The sequence below is a fragment of the Geotrypetes seraphini genome, chromosome 1 (assembly GCF_902459505.1).
Source record: "Geotrypetes seraphini chromosome 1, aGeoSer1.1, whole genome shotgun sequence".
NCBI classification, from domain to species: domain Eukaryota; kingdom Metazoa; phylum Chordata; class Amphibia; order Gymnophiona; family Dermophiidae; genus Geotrypetes; species Geotrypetes seraphini.
In genome coordinates, this window is record NC_047084.1 from 118,790,716 (window position 1) to 118,810,945 (window position 20,230).

General features: G+C 48.9%; 1 protein-coding gene across 2 annotated transcripts; it reads left to right on the forward strand.

Annotated features, from left to right (window-relative positions):
* Positions 1-777: 777 nt before the first annotated feature.
* RPS23 (ribosomal protein S23) lies at positions 778-20,207 on the forward strand. Of its 2 annotated transcripts, none has more exons than XM_033936686.1 (4): positions 778-895; positions 2,822-2,981; positions 10,384-10,504; positions 20,021-20,207. In XM_033936686.1, the coding sequence occupies exons 1-4, from the start codon at positions 892-894 to the stop codon at positions 20,165-20,167; spliced, it is 432 nt and encodes a 143-aa protein (XP_033792577.1). In that variant the 5' UTR covers positions 778-891; the 3' UTR covers positions 20,168-20,207. The 2 variants fall into 2 exon arrangements, with proteins under 2 accessions (XP_033792577.1, XP_033792586.1); XM_033936695.1 differs by lacking the exon at positions 778-895 and adding an exon at positions 1,037-1,183.
* Positions 20,208-20,230: the final 23 nt, after the last annotated feature.

The window sequence follows — 20,230 nt, forward strand, 5'->3', positions numbered from 1 at the left end:
GCTCCACAGATTATTAAATTAATTACTAACCCTGAAACATTCCACATTCATTCTCTCATATTTATATGTGGTACACACATTTGCCCACCAAAATGCGTAATTAAGTCTGTCATGGTTCTTCCAGTTATGTGTGACCATTTGGACAGCTATTCCCGTCATGATCAAGAAAAGACGGCTTTTATATTTGTCCAAAGTAGGCTTAACGTGTAGTAATGTACCACAAATTATGGCTTCATAGACTCAAGAATAAGATTTATTTCTCCCCAAATTGACCTCCAGAAATTATCAATGGACAAAAATATAACAGATGATCCAGTGTCCCTATATTAATATGATGACAAATGCCAGCATCTAATAGACTTAGAACTATCTAGTTTTTGTAATCGAACTGGGGTCCAAAAAGTCCTATGTAATAAAAATAACCATGTTTGTCTCATAGATGCTGATGCTGTACATTTCAACCTCCAAGTCCAAATTCGTGGCCATCGAGATACAGAAATATAGTGTCTGTAAGACTATTTTTTGGCTTCTTATTTAAAAATTCAGAAATCAGTTTGTTCCACTGGTCTGGTTTGTAAGTATGAGTTGAACGTAAGTTGAGCGTTCTTAAACCGGGGACTGCCTGTACTAGGCAAAGAAATCAAGCAAAGTGCACTAAAGTGCAGGCTGAGAAGTGGCGGGAGTAGGTGAGGTGGCGAAGTGAGGCACTTAGTTGTTGAGGGGCGAAGGCGCGCGCGCGAGGCCCACCGGGAGATGTAGTTCCCGCTCGCGCTTCCCCTCGGCTACGTGAAGCGGCGGCGTCAGGCGGCGGCGCGGGCAGCTCAGGCAGGGGTCCTGCCGCGGGGCACGTCGGGATCTCTTCCTTTCGGCTGCGGGCGCTGAGGCGACAGGATGGGTGAGTGCGGAGGGAGCGGCCGGGCCCCGGAGTAGTTCCCGCTCGCGCTTCCCCTCGGCTACGTGAAGCGGCGGCGCCAGGCGGCGGCGCGGGCAGCTCAGGCAGGGGTCCTGCCGCGGGGCACGTCGGGAGATGTAGTTCCCGCTCACACTTCCCCTCGGCTACGTAAAGCGGCGGCGTCAGGCGGCGGCACGGGCAGCTCAGGCAGGGGTCCTTCCGCGCACTGCTTGGCGCGGGGCACGTCGGGATCTCTTTCTTTTGGCTGCGGGTGCTGAGGCGACAGGATGGGTGAGTGCGGAGGGAGCTGGGCCGAGAGCGACGAGGGGGCGAGCGCGTGGCCCGGGCCTCTTGCTGGCTCGCGCAGGTTGCGGCGCTTCCGGCCCAGCCACGCGCTCCGGGGTGGGCGAGGGGCGGAGGTGGTTTTCTCTCCAGAAGAAGCCCTTTCAACCCCCATCCCCGGACTTGCGCGTGCAAACTGCTGCTCCCCGGCGCCCCCCAAAGGGAATGATGCGGACGAGCAGTGGCTCAGGCCCTTCCCCGCACCGTTAAAAGCAGGGGGAGGGGAGGGGGGGATTCCTGTAAAATCCCGACCCATAGCCCCACCTCCAGGCTCAATCTCGGAACACAAGAAAAGCCCAGTGACCAATTCGGCTCCCCAGTACCAGTGTCGGGACAAAGGCAGAATCCGACGGGGTTTTAACCCCCCCACTTTTTCCCTAAAAAACAGAGAAACAGTTAATGAGGGGGGTTACAACCCCCCACAACGCTGCCGTGATCTGTATTAAGTAAAGTGTGGGGGGGGGGTCCCCCATCAGAGCCCCTCAAAACACTCTTTTTCTTCGGCACGCCCTTCCGTCTTGCGCTCAGTTGTCGGCGCGCGCCTTTGTCCGTGAACCGTTGAGCCTAGTGAGTGTAGCTCAGGCGTATGGAAGGGCGCATGGCGTCATCCCGTCGATGTCCACGCATGTGTAAAGGCCCTGAGCCGCCAGTGGGGGCGCCAACAAGGAAGAGAAGGAGAGGAAGTCTGACTGTGTATTAGTTATTTAATTTCAATCTATCTAATATCCAATTGTCATAATAAATACATAACTACATTCATACCACAATATTACTCAATTAAATAATTAATTTAAATAGTGCTCAAGTGTAAAAACACACAACACCGGCTGCCATCAGACCATCATCGCACTATTATTGTCTACCACCGTTCAACAATCTAACATATTATTATATAAGGTTAACTTATCTTTTTATGGTAGTTGATATTCCTCCAATGGTCATAACAAAGGCAGCTTGGTGTGATAAAGTGCTCGTGCTGCTTCTAAATAACTACTACTCGAGTTTCGCCTTGTGCTTCCTCAGAAAGGGATTATCATAAAATCTCAGAAATCAGCCTCCAATGATGGACCCATCCAAGCTGCTCCTATCTGACATCAGAGAAACCACAAGGCAAAACTCAAGTAGTAATTATTTAGAAACAGCACGAGCACTTTATCACACCAAGCTGCCTATGTTATGACCATCAGAGGAGTATAAACTACCATAAAAAGATAAATTAACCTTATATAATAATATGTTAGATTGTTGAATGGTGGTACAGACAATAATAGTGCGATGATGATCTGATGGCAGCCGGTGTTGTGTGTTTTTACACTCGTACACTAATGGTTGTGGGTCTGAGCATTATTTAAATTAATTATTTACTTGAGTAATATTGTGATATGAATATAGCTGTGTATTAGTTATGCCATGTTTATGACCGCATTTTGTAAACTGCTTAGGTCAAAGCGGGTAAGACATTTTTAAATAATTTAATGATGCACATATTCTTTATGAAAGCCACAAAACTAGAGAGGGTGCTCTAAGCCCCCCTCTCCTGGTTGCTGTGTCTACAAGGAAATGTTTTATGTTCTGTTTGTCTTTTAGGCAAGTGCCGTGGTCTTCGTACAGCTAGAAAACTCCGTAACCATCGGCGTGAGCAGAAATGGCATGACAAGCAATACAAGAAGGCTCATTTGGGTACTGCCCTGAAGGCCAATCCTTTTGGAGGTGCTTCGCATGCCAAAGGAATTGTCTTGGAAAAAGTGTAAGTGCAAGAAGTGACTTTAAAATATAAAACCAATTGCAGGGCTAGTGTTTGGCTTGTCATCTTACTGTTATTCTTGGTCTTAGCATGTCTTTGTGTATCATATAGAAACATAGAAATAGACGGCACATAAGGGCCACGGCCCATCTAGTCTGCCCACCCCAATGACCCTCCCCTACCTTTCTCTGTGAATAGATCCCACGTGTCTATCCCATTTGGCCTTAAAATCAGGCACGCTGCTGGCTTCAATAACCTGAAGTGGAAGACTATTCCAGCAATCAATCACCCTTTCAGTGAAAAAGAATTTCCTGGTGTCCCCATGCAGTTTCCCGCCCCTGATTTTCCATGGATGCCCCCTTGTTGCCGCAGGACCCTTGAAAAAGAAGATATCTTCTTCCACCTTGATGCGGCCCGTGAGATACTTGAATGTCTCAATCATGTCACCCCTCTCTCTGCATTCCTCGAGTGAGTACAGCTGCAACTTATCCAGCCGTTCCTCGTACGGGAGATCCTTGAGTCCCGAGACCATCCAGGTGGCCATTCTCTGGACCGACTCCAGTCTCAGCACATCCTTACGGTAATGCGGCCTCCAGAATTGCGCACAGTATTCCAGGTGGGGCTTCACCATGGATCTATACAATGGCATAATGACTTCAGGCTTACGGCTGCCGAAACTCCTGTGTATGCAACCTATGATTTGCCTTGCCTTGGATGAAGCTTGCTCCACTTGATTGGCAGTCTTCATGTTCTCACTGACGATCACTCCTAAGTCTCGTTCTGCTTCAGTTCTTGTTAGGATCTCGCCATTAAGGGTGTAAGTCTTGCATGGATTTTGGCTGCCCAGGTGCATGACTTTGCATTTTTTTGCATTGAAGCTGAGTTGCCAGGACCTAGACCAACGCTCCAGTAGGAGTAGGTCGTGCATCATGTTGTTGGACATTGAATTTATGTCTGTTGTGCTTTTGCCCACTACATTGTTTAGTTTGGCGTCATCGGCGAATAATGTTATTTTACCTCGCAGCCCTTCTGCCAAGTCTCTTATAAAGATGTTGAATAGGATCGGGTCCAGGACCGAGCCCTGCGGCACTCCACTGATTACCTCTGTCATTTCGGAGGGGGTGCCGTTCACCACTACCCTCTGAAGCCTACCTCCAAGCCAGTTCCCAACCCATTTCGTCAATGTGTCGCCCAATCCTATAGAACTCATCTTGCTCAGCAACCTGCGGTGTGGTACGCTATCGAATGCTTTACTGAAGTCCAAGTATCAAGGGACTCCCCAACATCCAGCTTCCTCGTCACCCAGTCAAAGAAGCTGATCAGGTTGGATTGGCAGGATCTCCCCTTAGTAAATCCATGTTGACGGGGATCTCGTAGATTCTCCTCGTTCAGGATCGTATCCAATTGGTGTTTGATTAGAATTTCCATTAGTTTGCACAGTATTGATGTGAGACTCACCGGTCTGTAGTTTGCTGTCTCCATCTTGGAACCTTTCTTGTGGAGTGGAATGACGTTAGCCGTCTTCCAGTCCAACGGGACGTTACCCGTACTAAGGGAGAGATTGAAGAGCGCGGATAGCGGTTCCGCCAAGACATCACATAACTCCCTGAGCACCCTGGGGTGTAGGTTGTCAGGCCCCATTGCCTTGTTAATCTTAAGCTTTGACAGCTCGCAGTAGACACCGCTGGGTGTAAACTCAAAATTACTAAACGGGTCATCTGCGTCAATCCTTGTCTGTAGCTGAGGGCCGAGTCCTGGCGCCTCGCGGGTGAAGACTGAGCAGAAGTATTCATTTAACAGTTGGGCATATACAGTTGGGTTAAATATAGTCACTTCATTGGTTTGCATTATTCACACTTGCACAATATTTTAAGTGTACTACATAACTTAGAATTCATTCTAATTTCTGTGCAATTCTGAGGAACTATAATAAATTAATCCTTGTATTTAGTTGATTTGTAGTAAAGAGAAGAAACAGAAAAATAATGAAAGCAGCCCAGTCTGCTCATCCATGCCATCTAGAAACAGAGATCCTATGTTGTCCCAAGCTTTCATAAACACAGAAAGTGAAGGTACATAAAAGCTTTCATGGTTGTTCTTAAACATTATATGCACTATAAAGTCCATATAACATGACTCAATAAAACATGGTTTTGCTAATAGCACCACAAATTAATGCATATTATCTCAATATAATACAGATTTCATTTGTGATCAAATCTTTGACTCCAGCGTCCAACATAGTCATCTGTTGTCTAAACAGACTTGATCACAGTGAACAAGAATTAATAATTCTTAACAATTGAGTTTACTTCAAACAGTGCTTTAACTCATATTAGACCAACCAAACAGAGGCAGATACTAATCTAATCTTCTACACCATATCATCCCTAAAGAAATGAGGTTTGACACAATTTACAGTAAGACTAAAACCTAATAAACATCTTAAATAGTTTAAAAAAATCATCATTCCAAAAGGGTCTTCAGTTTCTTACAAAAGATTTGATAAGAAGTACAATTAGAAACCGTTTAGTTGTAGACGTCGAGATGTAGGTCATTTACCAGCCTCCTGATAAGTCCTTCTTCTTTCCTCATTGATTTTGACTTCTGATTCTCATTTCCTTTCCTCATCCTTGGTGACTTCAGCATCCATGGCGATGACCCCTCTGATTCCTATACTTCCAGATTTCTCGCTATAGTATCCTCATACCATCTCCAGCTGTGTTCAACCGCCCTACACACCAGAATGGTCACTGCCTTGGCCTTGTCTTCTCCACCAACTGTTTACCACCAAATTCTGCACCTCAACTCTTCCTCTCTCTGATCATCATTTTTTGACCTTCATAACTCATCACCTTCCCTCCCTAAACCAACCAATCACTACCTATACATTTAGGAACCTTCAGGCTATTGATCTTGACACTCTCCCCACCACTGTCTCTTTTCTCCCATCAACTACTATGTCATTAAAGTCAGTCAATGAAGCCATCTTCTATAACATCCTTCTCTCCTCTGCTCTAGATACTCTCGGTCCTCCCATTTCACATCTTTTAAGGCACGCCAGACCCCCCAGCCCTGGCTGACCTGTTCTTCTGTGTCCGATCTGCTGAACCACTTTGGCTTAAATCCTGAACACATACTGACTTCATACACTTCAAATTCCTGCTGACATCCAGTCTGCCCTCTCATTTGCCAAACGAGAATACTATGCTTATTTAACTAACTCTTATCTCTAACCCTTGCTGTCTCTTTGGCTCATTAAATTCTCTATTCAAAGTGCCCTCACCTTTAATCCCCTCTTCACTTTCTCCCCAGAGATCTATGATAAGATTCACCTTGAGTTACTACACTATTTCATCACTTCTGAAGTGATGAAATACATATGTAGCGCTGTACATTTTGACATTTAATAGACTGTCCCCCCTGTTTGGAAGAGCTTACAGTGTAATTCCCCTCACCCCCTTTCCAGCTGTCCACTCTTAGATAGATTGTGAGCCCACCGGTACAGAGAGGGAAAATGCTTGAGTACCTGATTGTAAAAAAACGCTTAGATAACCTTGATAGGTGGTATATAAAATCCTAATAAACTTGAATAAACTTCAACCTCTGCTACATTTTCCTCTTCTGAAATCACTGCACATCTTCTCTCCTCCAAACCCGCTACCTGCTCCTCTGAACTGATTTCTACCCACCAGCTCTGCGCTATCTCCCCCACTGTCATCCCTTCTATCTGTCACATCCTCAACCGTTCTCCACTGCAACTGTTTCTGATGTGTGACTATGGCATGTTTGAAGATCTCTCAAAAAAAACCCACCCTCACTATACCCTGTATCCTCCTCTAACTATCGCCCCATCCCCTTCTTCTTATCCAGACTACTTGAATGTGCTGTTCCCTGCCTTACCTTCAAGCTATTCTTGACCTTCTTCAATCAGGCTGTCGCCCACTCCATTCCACAGTAGCTGTCTTCTCTAATGATGTGTTCCTGGTCAGATCCAATGGCCTATACTCTATCCTCATCCTTCTTGATCTATGCCTTTTTATACTGTTGATCACCACCTACTCCTTGATAACGCTGTCCTCACTGGGATTCCAGAGCTATGTTCTCTCCTGGTTTTCTTCCATCGTACTTTCAGGTACGCTAGATCCACTGTCAATCGGTGTACCTCAGTGCTCTGTCTTGGCCCTTTCCTTTTCCCCATATATACCCACTCCCTCGGTGCACTGATCTCCCCTGGCTTTCAAAATCATCTCTATGCTGATGACTCCCAGATCTACCTTTCTAAACCAGATATCTCTACAGGAATCCAGACCCAGGTGTCAGCATTCCTGTCTGACACTGCCACCTAAAGCTGAATATGGGTAAGATTGAGCTCCTTATCTTTCTGCCTAAACCCCCTCTCCCTGTTCTATATTTCTGTTGGTAAAAGTCTCCTCCTCCCTATCCTGTCCTGCAACCTCGGGTGTCTCTCTCTCCACAGACTCCTTTCCTTCTGTCTTGCTGCGCCATATGCCTGGAACTGTCTACCTGAGTCAATATGTCAAACTCCATCTCTAGCAGTATTCAAATCCAAGCTAAAAGACTGTTTTTTTCAAGGCTGCTTTCAACTCCTAACTTCCACTCACCATAAGATAACTGTCCACCTTATTCTCTCTGCAAGAAACTCCCCAACCTTATATGTCTTGTCTGTCCAAATTAGATTGTAATCTCTTTTGAGCAGGGACCATCTTTTGCATGTTAAATGTACAGTGCATGTCTTTCAGCGCTATAGAAATGTTAAATAGGAGTAGAAGGAATAAGCACAAGTAGATCTTTGACTACTTTGTCTCAGAGATTCAGATAACTGACTATAAAATATTTTGAAAACCAAATGAGCACATTTAAGCTTCAACTCTAGATCGCAAAGGCAACCAATGATGAGTTCTCAAGAGGTGTAACATGTTCAAATTTTGTCTTATTAAAAATCAAGTGTGCAGCTGTATTGTATATCAACTGCATTTCCTTATGCCACAATAGAAACGTGATGGCGATAAAGGCCAAATGGCCCATCCAGTCTGCCCATCCACAGTAACCATTATCTCTTCCTCTCTCTAAGAAATGCCTATGCCACGTTTTCTTGAATTCAAATACAGTCTCTGTCTTCACCACCTCTTCCGGGAGACAGAATTGCAGTAATCTAATTGTGCCAAAATGACTGAACCATGATTGTGAAATGATGGTAAAATAAGGCACATACTTTAAGGAGCATAAACTCATTAATCTGCCGATGAAGAGAGAGTAGAATCCAAAATAATGCCTAGTTCTCTGGAAGATTTTTCAATAGGTAATAATGATTCAGTGGTATCCAAAAAGATTTTATTAGGAAGATCAGGGCATTCTGGTCCAAACCTCAATAATTTAGTTTTGGTAGGATTTAATTTCATCTGAGATCGGGATGAGCAATGGAATAATCTGGAAATACAGAAGCAAATACAGTGATACCTTAGTTTACAAGTGCACCGGTTTGCGAGTGTTTTGCAAGACGAGCAAAACATTCGCAAAACCGGCACCTCGGAAACCGAGCGTGCCTCGATTTGCGAGTGACGCCCCCCATCGATCCGGTATCCCCCGCCGCGATTGGGCACCCCCCCCGGCTTCTTACTGTCATCTGGGCCTGGGCACCAGCATCAGCATGTCCTCGGAGAGAGCGTTAATTCGCAGGCCTTGAGCATGCACAGATGCTCAAGGCCCAGCAAGAAGAGGAGGCCAATCTTCGGGCACCGGCACCAACGGGCCCAGATGACAGTAAGAAGCGGCGGGTGGGGGTGCCCAATCGCGGCAGGAGGGGGTGCCAGATCGCAGGGGGGGCCTTGAACCGGTTGATTCCAAAAGTTTAGTTAATATCAGAATATTGGTAATTGGACGAATCAGTAGGAAGAAGAGCTGTCTGAGGGGATGCTGATAAGTTTACTTTACCACAGTCTTGAAGAACCGCCATTAATTGGAGATCTGGAACCTATAAGTCTGTTTATTTTTGAGTACCAATGGTTCTGAGCAAGTTTCTGAGACGTTTTCCTATCTTTAAATTGAAATTGATCACTTGCGTTAACTTTTCTGCACACTCGTATATGTTTAGTTCGTATCATCCTGGGAGTTTTAAGGGTTAATGTAGAGTTATTAGAATTGCTTTTATTCCTTCTTTAACACTTATTCTAAAATATTGCAGTTAGTCACATCTGTTTTTCAGTAGCAAGGGGAGTGCTGAATCTTCTAACATATCCTATATACTCGAATATAAATGGGGGTCCGGGTTTATATTTGGGCCAACGGCCCCTCCCAGAATTTTTTTAGGCTGCCGTCACCACCACCAGCAGGCTCTGCCCCCTCCTTCTCCCCCCTGCCCTATCCTCATACCTCTGCCGATCCCTAGTGAAGGTGCAAGCTTTCCGAACTCCTGCCCCGCTGCTAACTGCGCAGATCCAGTTTCTTCAGCTGAGTGGCACAAACAGCAGCGCTGCTTCTCAGTGCCAAGCGGCTTCCTTACTGGCTCCCGTGAATATTTTGTCTTTACTTTTTGATATACTCTTGTATAAACATTTATATTTCTCCTAAGCCTTTTCTTCTCCGTAGGGAAGTCATCTCATTCTCTTTTTTTAAATCATTTTTCTCACACTTATGCACATTTTCTATTTCTGCTATCTTTTGAGATGTGATGGTCAGAATTGCACACAGTATTCAAGCTATGGTCCCCCCATGGAGTAATACATGTTTTCCATTCCTTTCCTAACATTCTATTTGCGTGCTTAGCCACCATTGCAAACTGAGGAGAGGGTTTCAACATATCACCAACGATGACTCCCAGATCCTTTTCCTGGGCATCGCATAGCTATAGTTCGGATTCCTCTTTCCCACATGCATCACTTTGCACTTGCTCACATTAAACGTCATCTGCCATTTTGACTCCCAGTCTTATCTCACAACTTGGAATAACTTTGTCATCAGTAAATTTAATTACCTCACTAGTTATTCCCATCTCTAGATCATTATAAATATGTTAAAAAGCAGTGGTCCCAGCACAGACCCCTAGGGAACCCCACTCTACCTTTCTCCATTGAGAATATTGACCATTTAACCTTGCTGTTTTCGAACCTTTAACCACTTTCCTCAGGAGTTGTTTGTGAGGTACTTTGTCAAATGCCTTTTGAAAATCCAGATACACGATATCAGCTTTATTCAGTGTCTTGGGCTAGTTTAAATTGCTCTGTTACTCTGTTATGTGGGCTGACAGTAGAGGGTTATTGGCAAATAGGTCACACTGCATAAAATGGGGCCTGGGAAGGACGTGTGACTGGCCCGTAATCTTGTATGTATTCATTTTTAAAGTTGATATTAGTTTGAAAACTTTTAATGTTTCTTTGTATTTTAGTGGTGTAGAGGCTAAACAGCCCAACTCTGCTATCAGGAAGTGTGTCAGAGTGCAGCTGATCAAGAATGGCAAGAAAATTACAGCTTTTGTTCCCAATGATGGTTGTTTGAACTTCATTGAGGTAAATCTTTTTCAAAACTGGCATGGCTATGGCTGCACTGATTCAATATTCTAGAATATATATATCTAATATAATAAAACCCTAAGCTGCGCAAGCGCACTCCCACCTGCGTGAGCCCGTTTTCTGTGAGCTGTAGGGACCCGCAGGTAGGAGGGCACATGCGCGCGGCAGCGCGGAGCCTGTCGGCCGTGGCGGCTCTTGCCGTCGGAAGGAAGGAAGGAGGAAACGGGATGCGATCCCCACCTGCGTCGGAAGTGCGATGCAGTCGGGGATCTTGAGAGGAGCCACCGCTGCGTACAGCCGGGACCGAAGGAGCCAACGGCAGAAATCTTGGAGAGCCGCAGCTCTGCCTCTTCCAACCCCACCGCTCCTCCTCTTCGGGCAGCAGCAGCGTTTAAAATTCGCTGCTGTTGCCGGCTTCAGGCCTTCCTCTCTGACGGGTCCTGCCTACTTCATGTTTTCATGAAGACAGGACCCGCCAGAGAGAAAGACCTGAAGCCGGTAACAGCAATTAATTGTAAATGCTGCTGCTGCTGCTGCCTGATGAAGTTCAACGAGGAAAGAGAGCAGAGGGGGAGAGAATGGTAGGGCATGGAGGTATGGGGGAAGGGGAGGAAAATGCTGCACAGGGAAGTGGGGTGGGAGGGAAATGTTGCAGCACAGGGAAATGGAGGGGCAGAAAAAGGAAGGGAGGCATACTGCTGGAAAGGGGGAGCAGGAAAAAGGGGTTGATGGACAGGGGAAGAGGTGCTGATGGACAGGTGGGGCAGAAAAAGTAAGGGAGGCGTACTGCTGGACAGGGGGAGCAGGAAAAAGGGGTTGATGGACAGGGGGGGGCAGAAAAATGAAGTGAGGCCTACTGCTGGACAGGGGGAGCAGGAAGGAGGTGATGACGGACAGGGGGGAGGTAAAACAAAGGGAGAAAGGCTGCTGCTGGATAAGGTGAGCAGTGATGGGGTGGTGGAGGACACAGGGGAGGTAAAAGGAAGGGAGAATGGACAGGGGGAGCAGGCAAGGGGTGGTGGTGGACAGCCAAGGAAAAAAAAAGAAATACAGAAAGCGGCTAAGGAGAAAGAAAAAGAAATAAAGACACACACACACACACATATATTCTAGCACCCGTTAATGTAACGGGCTATAAGACTAGTGTATATATATATAATTTTTTATTTTTTTTTTAAAGATGGTTATCCCAGGACAAGCAGGCATGATATTCTCACACATGGGTGACGTCATCTACGGAGCCCCAGCGCGGACAGCTTTTTCAGCAAACTTGCTAGAAGTTTCAAGTTTGCACACTGCACCACGCATGTGCTAGCCTTCTCGCCACTAGAGGGCGCATCCCCACCTCGTGGTCCTCAGTTCTTTTTCATCCGCGGAGCCAGAAGCCCTGTGGATAAATTTGTGCTATTTTTGCCTTCTGTCGCCGCGGCTGTGTTCGGAATTTCGACGCGGTCGCTGCGCTAACGTTGTTTTCTTTCTTTATTTTCTTTAATTCTCAAAAAAAAAAAAAAAAAAATACTCTTTTTTCGTTCGCTCCGGGGGCTCCCGGTAGCCGTGGCCGAGGAACCTCGTTTGTTCCCGGCCTTGTTTTGGGCCCATGTCCCGACCCGTTACGGGTTTTAAGAAGTGTGGTAAGTGTGATAGACTTTTGTCCATCACTGATCCTCACAGGTGCTGTATTCGGTGTTTGGGGCCCCATCACCCTACAGCATCGTGCCCTAAGTGTGCCACCTTCCAGAAACGGGCCCTTACTCGGCGCAAGGCCCGCATGGCGGATCTCTTTGCCGTCGACACCCCGACGGGGAAGGCCTCGAGCTCGGCTTCGGCCCCGGCCTCGACCTCGGCCTCGACGTCGGACCCCTCGGCTCCCGCGAAGCCGGTTGCCTCGCAGAAGCAAGCCCCGGGTAAGTCTCCACTTCCTTCCTCAGTTTCATCTGCCAGGAAGCCATCCTCGGGCTCGTCGTCGGCGGGACCGTCGATCTCGACCCAGCCCAAGGTGTCGAAGGGGTTAGCCCCGAGGGAATACTCGAAACCGAGGTCGCCCTCTGCGGAGCGCCCCCAGGTGTTGCCTCAGGGTCTCACCGTCCCGGCGTTCCAGGAGTTGCTTCGCGCTTTGATCTCCTCGGAGCTTTCCGGGGCCATTGAGACCTTGCAACAGGCTTCGGCCTCGTCTTCGGTCTCGGGGGCCCCGCAGGTGGTCACCTCGGCCTCGGGCACCGGCCTCTCAGCGGCCGAAGCTCCCTCGGCCTCGGCCTCGACGCTTCCCTCGGACCCGATCCGGGTGAGACAGCCCGAGGTCAGTGTGCGATCCCGAGACAAGCAGCGCCGGGTACGCCGGATCTCCTCCTCCTCGTCCCCGAGGTCGTCACGGGGTTCCTCGCCCTCGAGTAAGCCTCGGGCGAAGCACCGTCTTAAACGGTCGAAGCGGTCTCGAGCCTCGCCTCTGAGGAGCCGTCACTCGACTCCGCCCGAGACCGGAGCCTTGCGGGTCGAGGAACTCCGCCTCGACAACCCAGATCTTTTACGGTCCCCGATCAGGGAGAGTTCCCGTGCCTCCTCACCGAGACGGAAGGGACGGGCCTCTATACCCCGTACCCCGGGGGGTTCCCCACGGGGGTCCCTTCGCCGGACGGTGTCCCCGACTCCTTCGAGGTCACGGGATCGTGCCTCTTGGGGTTCGGGGTCCGGGGGTCAGGTCGGGTATTCTCGCCAGGCTTCTCCTTTCGGCTCGGTTGAGAAGTCTCGGTCACCCTCCCCGCCTGCACGGACATCTTCTTTTTCCAAGTTTGTCCATGACATGGCGAAGGCTTTGGGGGTGGACCTGTCGGCGGGCTCGCACTATACCTCAGAATTTTTGGAGGAACAAGATTCTCCTGCCCCTCAACGGGAATCTCCCCGCCTCCCACTTCACAAGGTCCTCCTTCAAACCTTGCTGCGGAACCTTGAGACCCCTCTTACAGTGGCGGTAGTGCCCACCAAGATGGAATCCAAATACCGGACCCTTCCCCCTAAAGGGTTTGAAAAGGGGCAACTCTCCCATCAGTCACTCTTGGTGGAGTCGGCTCTTAAGCGCACGCAGCCTTCTAGAGTCTCGGCTGCGGTCCCCCCGGGGAGAGAGGGTCGGACCCTTGATAAATTCGGCCGTCGGCTGTACGCGAATTCCCAGATGGCCTCAAGGGTCCTCAATTATGCTTTCGCCTACTCTTCCTACCTCAGGTCCATGGTCAAGGATCTGCCGGATTTTCAGGGAGTGATTCCGGAGTCGCACAAGGTTAAATTTGCCACCTTTGCGTCAAACCTGTCCCAGCTCAGATTCTATCTGTTTCATGCGGTCTATGACGCTTTTGAGCTTGCCTCGAGGGTCTCGGCTTGTGCGGTAGCCATGCGCCGGCTGGCGTGGCTACGGACCCTCGAGATGGACCCCAACTTGCAGGAGCGCTTAGCCAATTTACCCTGCATCGGGTCGGAGTTATTTGACGACTCCCTGGATGCGGCCACCAAGAAGCTTTCGGAGCAGGAACGCTCTCTGGCGTCTCTGGTTCGCCCAAAGCCTAAGCCGCCGGCTCAGAGGCCTTTTAAACAGCCGCCTAGGCGGTACCCTCAAAAATCTACACCGGCCTTTTCGAGGCCTCCACCCCGTCGCCCTACCCAACAGGGTAGAGGGGGACCCGCCAAAGCAGCTGCGCAGGGGGTGTCCAAACCGGCGCCGTCTTTTTGACGGGATGAGCGGCCGGGGGCTGGCCCCCGCCGCGAGGTCGCTCAACCCCCTACCCATCGGGGGTCGGCTCACGGCTTTTGCCGAGACTTGGTCTGGGATTACGTCAGACGCATGGGTGCTCCGGACCGTCTCAGAGGGCTATTCGTTAAACTTCTCCAAACAGCCTACAGACAGGCCCCCCGGGGCGTGCCCGTCCAATCGAAGCCAGTTGACCCTTCTTCGAGAGGAGGCCGGGGCCTTGTTGAGCCTTCGGGCGGTCGAAAGGGTGCCTCCCGACCAGCGAGGCAGGGGATTTTATTCCCGTTACTTTTTGGTCCCCAAAAAGACCGGGGACCTGCGCCCCATTTTGGACCTTCGGAAGCTCAACAAGTTCCTGGTCCGGGAGAAGTTCCGTATGTTATCGCTTCCGATTCTATATACCCTGTTGGACGAGGGGGATTGGATGTGCTCCCTCGATTTGAAGGAAGCGTACACCCATGTTCCGGTGCATCCCGCCTTTCGGAAGTTTTTGAGATTTCAGGTCGGGGATTTGCACCTCCAATACCGTGTACTGCCCTTCGGTCTGGCTTCGTCCCCTCGGGTGTTCACGAAATGCATGGTGGTAGTCGCGGCTGCTCTGCGTTCCCGGGGGTTGCAGGTCTTTCCCTATCTGGACGATTGGTTGATCAAGGCCCCGACAAGGGAGGGGGTTATTTCAGCGACCCAACAGACTATCACGTTTCTTCAGGGTCTGGGGTTCGAGGTGAACTTTCCCAAGTCGCACTTGCAGCCGACTCAATCCCTCCAGTTTATAGGGGCCGTGCTGGACACGGTTCTCCTCCGGGCTTTCCTTCCTTCCCCGCGACTGGAGGCCCTGCTCCACCTGGGCCGACAGGTTTCGCAACTGAAAGTAGTGTCGGCTCGACGCATGATGGTGCTTTTGGGGCACATGGCGTCGACGGTCCAGGTGACCCCATTTGCTCGGTTGCACCTGAGGATCCCTCAGTGGACCTTGGCCTCACAATGGCGTCAGGACCGCGACCCACTGTCTCGACGCGTGACGGTGACTCCGTCTTTCAGACGCTCGCTCCGTTGGTGGACCAGCTCTACCAATCTGTCCGGGGGATTGCTCTTTCGCGTTCCTCCGCATTGCAAGGTCCTAACCACGGACTCTTCGGAGTATGCGTGGGGGGCTCATCTGGACGGTTTACGAACGCAGGGCCTATGGTCGGCCGCAGATCGTCTGTGTCACATCAACGTGTTGGAACTTCGGGCCATTTATCTGGCCGCTCGGACCTTCAGTCACCTCCTGCACGATCGAGTGGTTCTCGTTCGAACAGACAACCAGGTGGCCATGTATTACGTCAACAAGCAAGGCGGGACGGGCTCTTGGCCTCTGTGCCAGGAAGCCATGCGGCTTTGGACATGGGCCGTCTCTCAGAACATTTTCTTGCGGGCGGTTTACATTCAGGGGGAGCTGAATTGTCTGGCAGACAAGCTCAGTCGTCTCCTCCAGCCGCACGAGTGGTCTCTGCACTCCCGAGTTCTACGCGAGGTCTTCGACCGATGGGGGACTCCTCAGGTGGATCTGTTTGCTTCACCCGAGACTTGCAAACTACCCCTCTACTGCTCTCGGATGTACTCCCAGGACCGTCTCGAGGCCGATGCTTTTCTTCTCGACTGGGAGGGGAGGTTCCTTTATGCATTCCCTCCTTTTCCTCTGATTTTGAGAACGCTGGTTCATCTGAAATCGACCAAAGCCACTATGATTCTCATTGCGCCTCGTTGGCCAAGACAACACTGGTTCTCCCTGCTTCTTCAACTCAGTGTCAGGGAGCCTCTGCTTCTACCTGTCTTTCCCTCTCTGCTGTCTCAGAGTCGGGGTTCGCTGTTACATCCCAATCTTCAGTCGTTACATCTGACCGCTTGGTTCCTTTCCACTTGACTTCGATTCCGGTGTCTCACTCAGTGCGGGAAATCTTAGAGGCCTCTCGCAAGGTCTCGACTAGGCTTTGTTATTCCCAGAAGTGGACCAGATTTTCTTCTTGGTGCTCCACCAACCACCTGGATCCGGATTCAGTCCCTGTGACTTCGGTACTGGAATATCTGTTGCATCTGGCGAATTCTGGTCTGAAGACGACTTCTATTCGAGTGCATCTTAGTGCAATTGCTGCATTTCATCATCATCTCGAGGGTCGTTCCCTCTCCTTACATCCTCTGGTTTCTCGTTTCATGAGAGGTCTTGTGAATGTTCATCCCCCTCTCAAGCCTCCCCCTGTGGTTTGGGATCTTAATGTGGTCTTGGCTCAACTGATGAAACCTCCCTTTGAGCCTATCGATAAAGCTCTTCTTAAATTTCTCACTTGGAAAGTAGTCTTTTTGATTGCGCTCACGTCCGCTCGTCGGATTAGCGAGCTGCAGGCTTTGGTGGCGGACCCTCCTTTCACGGTGTTTCATCATGACAAGGTGGTTCTTCGCACCCATCCCAAATTTTTACCTAAGGTTGTGTCTGATTTCCACCTCAATCAGTCCATTGTTCTTCCGGTATTTTTTCCAAAGCCCCATTCTCATCATGGTGAAACGGCGCTTCACACGCTTGACTGTAAGAGGGCGTTGGCTTTTTATCTCCAACGTACTAAGTCTCATCGGAAGGTTCCTCAATTATTTTTGTCCTTTGATCCTAATCGGATAGGACATCCGGTTTCCAAGCGTACCTTGTCCAATTGGTTAGCTGCTTGTATCTCTTTTTGCTACGCTCAGGCTGGTCTCCCGCTCTCGGGTCGAGTCACGGGTCATAAGGTCCGGGCGATGGCAGCTTCGGTTGCTTTCCTCCGTTCTACTCCTATGGAGGACATATGTAAAGCTGCCACCTGGTCTTCGGTTCATACGTTCACCTCCCACTACTGTTTGGACTCCTTGTCCAGGAGTGACGGCCGGTTTGGCCAGTCGGTGTTACGTAACCTGTTTTCTTAAATTGCCATCTTCCCACCTGCCCTATTTCTGGTTGGCTTGGAGGTCACCCATGTGTGAGAATATCATGCCTGCTTGTCCTGGGATAAAGCACAGTTACTTACCGTAACAGGTGTTATCCAGGGACAGCAGGCATATATTCTCACAACCCGCCCACCTCCCCGGGGATGGCTTTTCTTTGCTGGAATATGGAACTGAGGACCACGAGGTGGGGATGCGCCCTCTAGTGGCGAGAAGGCTAGCACATGCGTGGTGCAGTGTGCAAACTTGAAACTTCTAGCAAGTTTGCTGAAAAAGCTGTCCGCGCTGGGGCTCCGTAGATGACGTCACCCATGTGTGAGAATATATGCCTGCTGTCCCTGGATAACACCTGTTACGGTAAGTAACTGTGCTTTTCTTGCATAAGAACAGTAGACTGATCTTTGTATATATATATGTATTTAAATTTGGTGTATTGCTGAATGAGGCCCAGAGGCAAAGCTTTCTGTGGCTGTAAGAATCTTAAAGCAGCCTTAATGTCACGAAAAGCTCTCCTGCAGATGTACAAAAGGGTTCTCTGATGGCTACCAATTGTCTTAGCAGCCGCTAAGTACCCTATGCAAATGCATTGCATGAGCTCATTAGTATTTAAATAAGTTCTTCTTGCAATGCAAAAAAGGGACCCTCCCCCCCACACTTTTTTTTTAGGCAACATTTTGCCGGCAGGGTGCCTGTTATGCATGTGTTGTGTGCATAACAGCTGCTCCCCTTAAAAAAAAGAAGAAGCCGTTGTTCTTCCCTCTCAGCTGATGACCAGCAGAGGGGAGAGCGGCAGCAGTCAAATTAGCTGATCAGGATTTTCACTGCTGGCTCCAAAGCAGGGACTGGCAGGGGGAGCCCTGATCAGCTGATAGGATGCTTGCCCCTGAGATCCCCTCCCCCTTCCCTCAGGCCTTCAAGAATAGCCACACACACACACAGCAAAATCCCTGGTGGTTTAGTGGGCTGGGTCAGGCCCCCCTCAAGGACATGGGCCCTCTCAAGGAACTGCCCCCCAGCTCGACCTTCCCTCCCACTTGACTGTTGCCCAGGATCCCCTTGACATCCACGACCCCCCTTGAATGCCCTCCTGTACCTTATTTAGAAGATGTGCAGGAGAGATGCCCACTCCCTCCTGCCTCAGAATCTGCTTCTTCAAAATGGTGGCTCCACCCGTTGCATCCTGGGATGCATTGGGAGGGGCCTAAATACCTTTTCTGAGCGTTGATTGTCTGATGGTATTTATGCTTTTCCAGCACATTCCAGGATGCAGGGGCAGGGGCCTGCTTCAGAACTGGTAGCTCCGGAGCTGGTAGGGAAAGCTATGAATCGGCTGATTTGGCAGCTGCCACTTTCCTCTGCCAGAAACCACAAGACGCAGTAAAAGGTCTAATGAACTCACAGAACGACCTGCACCGTCTAAAGCACCAAATATAATTCAAAAGTCAATATAATATATATTAAGTATTATAATAACAAGTGAAGGAGAGGGTCCTCAGTGTGAAGGATAAGCGAAAGGAGAGTTTCTCCAGCGCTTTACACACACTAGTGAAGGTACAATAACCTCCACCTGCACACCATCACTGGACCCCTCCTGTGTGCCCAAAATAATCACAAACAGTGAACAACTAATTAAGTAACAAAAATCACAGCAAAATGGTGCTCAAAAAGACAGAGCAGGACGCTCTGGGAGTTCCCCAGCCAACTCCTAGATAGAAAAAAGTAACTTAGCTTGCAGGCATGGTCCAGAAAGTTGGAAGGCAAGAAGGACTAACGCCGGAGTGAATTCTACCAAGCCCGGTTTCAGAGACTAGGTCCCTTCCTCAGGAATCTATAAAACAGGACGGACGGCGATGATAGGCCATGAGCGGCACCAGCAAGTCAGCCAAGGAAAGAAGGAGGAGCTAAAAGAGCAGAGCGCAAAGCATGCTTAAAAACTGAGTCGTCAATAAACAGCCAATCATATTCCCAACAGCAAAAACTAAACAATAGTGTTCCACTCCATACCTTCATTGAGGCCGTGGGGATAAACAGCATTAAGCTCAAAAATACAGAATTGCTTACGAAGCTGGATACGAGCAAATTTGTCCCCTTTAAAATCCACAGGCAGTTGTTCAATAATAAACCAAGTAAGATTAAAAAATGTATGGCCTCTTTCCAAACAGTGGGGGACCATGGGAGAAGACATGGTAGAGGTGTTAACACGACTCGTGTTCAGCAAGTCTGGTTTAATTTTACGACAAGTTCGTCCCACATAAAGCAAGTTACATGGACATATGATGACACAGACTACCCATTGGGATAGACAAGTAGTATGTTGTCGTAGCTTGTACTCACTTGTTTTATTTGGGACGGACTGGGCCTGAGTGGCTCAGTGACATGCTGTTATGAAGAGGGTCCTGGCTTTGATTCTTGGCTGAAGTGTTATGCTTACTGGGTTGAGTGGGGGTGGGGTAAGGGATTGTAGTCATTGTGCACTGATAACACCTAGTGGCCTGACTCGGGTCCTTGATTCTTCAGTTCTGCAAAAGGCTTTGGCATGTGGCTCTAGCTGAGGAAATAAATAAATATAATGAGGGAAATCCCTAGGTAGTTTCAAACGAAGGCACAAGGTATCCGGTCCCACTTCAGTTTCACTTTGAGCTGGAAGCATACGTGAATAGGAGGATAGCTGCTGGGTCAAAAGCCTACATTTAGCAGAAGTGAAGCTGCGTTGAACAGGGAAAGTACTTGAAATACAATTGTCTCCATGCAGAGCCAGACCAAACATTTAAAATATTTCCTGAAGTGACACTAAAGTGTTTGTTTGTTTTTGATTCTTATTTTAGGAAAATGATGAAGTTCTGGTTGCTGGTTTTGGCCGTGCTGGTCATGCTGTTGGTGACATTCCTGGTGTCCGGTTCAAAGTTGTGAAAGTGGCTAATGTTTCCCTGTTAGCCTTATACAAAGGCAAGAAGGAGAGACCAAGATCATAAACTAATTTTCATGCTAATAAAACTCTTTCTTTCATGAATATTTGTCTTTGGTTTGGAAATACT